Source organism: Triticum aestivum, chromosome 2D (assembly GCF_018294505.1).
Source record: "Triticum aestivum cultivar Chinese Spring chromosome 2D, IWGSC CS RefSeq v2.1, whole genome shotgun sequence".
NCBI classification, from domain to species: Eukaryota; Viridiplantae; Streptophyta; class Magnoliopsida; order Poales; family Poaceae; genus Triticum; species Triticum aestivum.
The window spans coordinates 611,315,917-611,318,702 of record NC_057799.1 but is presented as its reverse complement, the minus strand read 5'-3'; the positions used below and the strand labels follow the sequence as shown (position 1 = coordinate 611,318,702).

Below are 2,786 nucleotides of genomic sequence, written 5' to 3'. Positions count from 1 at the left end.
GGGCCCTTTAGTACTAATGCCTCAAAGCCCATTCGTACCGGTTGGTGGCACCAACCGGTACTAATGGGCATCGCACCCTTTAGTCCCGGTTCGTGGCACCAACCGGGACTAAAGGGCCCAGGTGAACCGGGACTAATGCCTTAGCCGCACGAACCGGGACCAATGCTCACATTAGTCCCGGTTCGTGACTGAACCGGGACTAATGTGAATATTGTCCTGTGACGAAAGCCCTGTTTTGTACTAGTGTCAGACTATGTCGTGGTTTCGTTCTCAGCAATGGAACCGGGGAGGTGCTCCCTGTTTTTCTAAAAAGAAGTCATACAACCATATATAAGCCTACAAGCTAGTACTCAATTTCTAAACAAGCACAACCTGGGCAGATATGTTATTCGAGACACTCAGACACAGGTACAAGCACGCTCAAAAACCTAGTAGCAAGCTAGGTCATTTGAATTAGCCGCACAGTAATTTTCTACTACTGCAGTAGCATCTGCTGATCCCCATGTTACCCGGCCGCGTGCTTTTGTGCACAACTGACCCCAGCTAATAGCTATCGACCGGCCATTCCATTTGTGTGCTTCCCTCGTCATGTGCACGCAGCAGCCATGATGGATCTGCACGGCTCGCAGTAACCAGCCAGCCAGAGCCATGCCCATCCACACCCAACGGAGCCCCGATGAGCGCAGCCCCGCCCCCGGCCGATCGAGAGGAACATGTAACCGACCAAATAACCGACGCAGCTGAACCCCGATGGAAAACAATGATCAACACGAGAAACAACATATGAGTTCATGAACATAAATCCCAGACACTAGTAGATTCACACACACATACGGCACTCGATCAGTCCTCTCCTCGCAGCATGCTATAGGTCTATTCTTCCTTAGCTAGAACCACTCATCAGTACCTCTCTTTTTTTTTTTTTATCAGGGAAAACATAGATTCCATTAACCACCTGGCACAACATACTCGCTGGCTAGATCAGAGATTACAAAGTCTGGAACCGTACCATGCCACAACATATGAGCACCAGCTTCCATAGACGCACCATAACCCGCTAATTTATGAGCAACACGATTACATTCTTGGACACAGGAATACAGGATACAACTTTGTACTCGATAAAACCAGTAAACAGCATATACTTGGCCTCCCTAAAGATAGTACCATGCTGTGGGAGATCATATGCATTGCTACACAGGCCATCCTTCAAATTTGTAGCATCAGTTTCGAAGATGACCCGCATCATTCCGGCATCTCGGGCACACTGAAGTACCTGCAAACAAGCAATGGAGAGCGTGAGATAGATGAGTCAGTCGGCCCATGCCTGCACCCCAGACTGAACCTTCCTCAGTTTGACATAATCACATAATCTCATGCAGCTGGCTCAACTAAGCGTGGCTGCGTGGTGCGTGCTACTTGCCCTACTCCTCACCTTCCAGGCAGAGAGCCGTGGTCCAGATGATGTCGCCCACCATGAACAGGATCCTGACGACGGCGAAGTAGACTCCTGCAGGGCGGAGGATGAGGATGGCGCCGTTGTACATGCAGTGGCCGGCGCCGCAGGCGACCGCGACCGTGAGGTAGGCGTAGGCCAGTACACGGTGTACACAGCGGGGTCGGCGTGGGAGCAGCAGCAACAGCGCCGCCGCGGTTGCCTGGGATCCAGCGCAGCACAAAGTTCCGATCCAGAGGGCGCTAAAGTAGGCGGCCTTGGTGTCCGTCAGCTCATCGCACCGGTACCGCAGAACGGAGATGACCTGCATGCAGACGACGGACAGGACCGGCCGGTGCGTGATCGGTCGGTCGGTCGGAAACTTGATCGGAATGTACAGAGTTCAAGGGGTAATTACGCTGCAGGGGAGTTGGTAGTGGCCCAAGGAGATGGCGCAGGCGCTGAGGAGCGCCCATCCGCAGGCCAGCCTGACAGAACCTGGGATCTTCTGGCCGTCCATGTCTGCTAGGACGAGATCAGCTACAACGCAGCACACAGTCAGCTTAATTTCAACATGAAAGAATCAAGAAGAAGAAGAAGAAGTTGATGGCCGGCCGGGATCGATGGGACGGAGGGGGAGGGGACTCACCCTCACTGCTCCGATTGCTAGCTAGCTTGACGGGTTCGAGCTGGAGAGAGGAGAGCAATGGCGGGGCAGAACGGCCACGCTCGTGGAACGGTTTAAGAGCAGCTGCGAGCCGGCGATGGAAAGCGACTACGCGGGGTGTGCCGGCCCCAACACCCGCAACGTGTCGATGAATGGATGACAGTGACGATGGGGCTGGGCACAAGGAATGAATCGATCGATCCTTTGGCAACGCTAATTCCTTTCGCATGTACCGACATGTGATGTGATCGGTCCTTTTGGCATGCATGAAGGCTACAGTAGCAGCTGGCTTGCTCATTTTAACCACACAGTAATAGCCATCGACCGGCCATTCCATTTGTGTGCTTCCCCCGTCACCCATGCCCACACCCACCACTGTTGCTTCATCCAACATTTTCATCAGCTAGCTATTACTACACCTTACTCCTAGCCTAGAAGCCTAGCGAGTACTCCCTCCGTAAAGAAATATAAAAGCATCTGGATCATTAAAGTAGTGATCTAAATGCTTTTATATTTCTTTACAGAGATAGTACATCATTTTGACTAGTTCACTTTTCATATATTTTATTTTGAGCTTATTTCTACGTTGGATGTCTTAGTCGGTATGCACAAAGGCAGCACGACCTTAATTTGGAGTTACATCGCATATATATTAGGTTACTGGTCATAGATCGATTAGGTTTT

At 51.4% G+C, this 2,786-nt stretch overlaps 1 protein-coding gene across 1 annotated transcript; it reads right to left on the bottom strand.

Annotated features, from left to right (window-relative positions):
• Positions 1–935: 935 nt before the first annotated feature.
• On the bottom strand, positions 936–2,211 carry LOC123050386 (uncharacterized). The gene is made up of 4 exons (XM_044473190.1): positions 2,085–2,211; positions 1,854–1,975; positions 1,436–1,760; positions 936–1,276 (listed from the first exon to the last, which is right to left on the bottom strand). Exons 2-4 carry the CDS (start codon positions 1,953–1,955, stop codon positions 1,224–1,226), a joined length of 480 nt encoding a protein of 159 aa, XP_044329125.1. The 5' UTR covers positions 1,956–1,975; positions 2,085–2,211; the 3' UTR covers positions 936–1,223.
• Between the last annotated feature and the right edge of the window lie 575 nt (positions 2,212–2,786).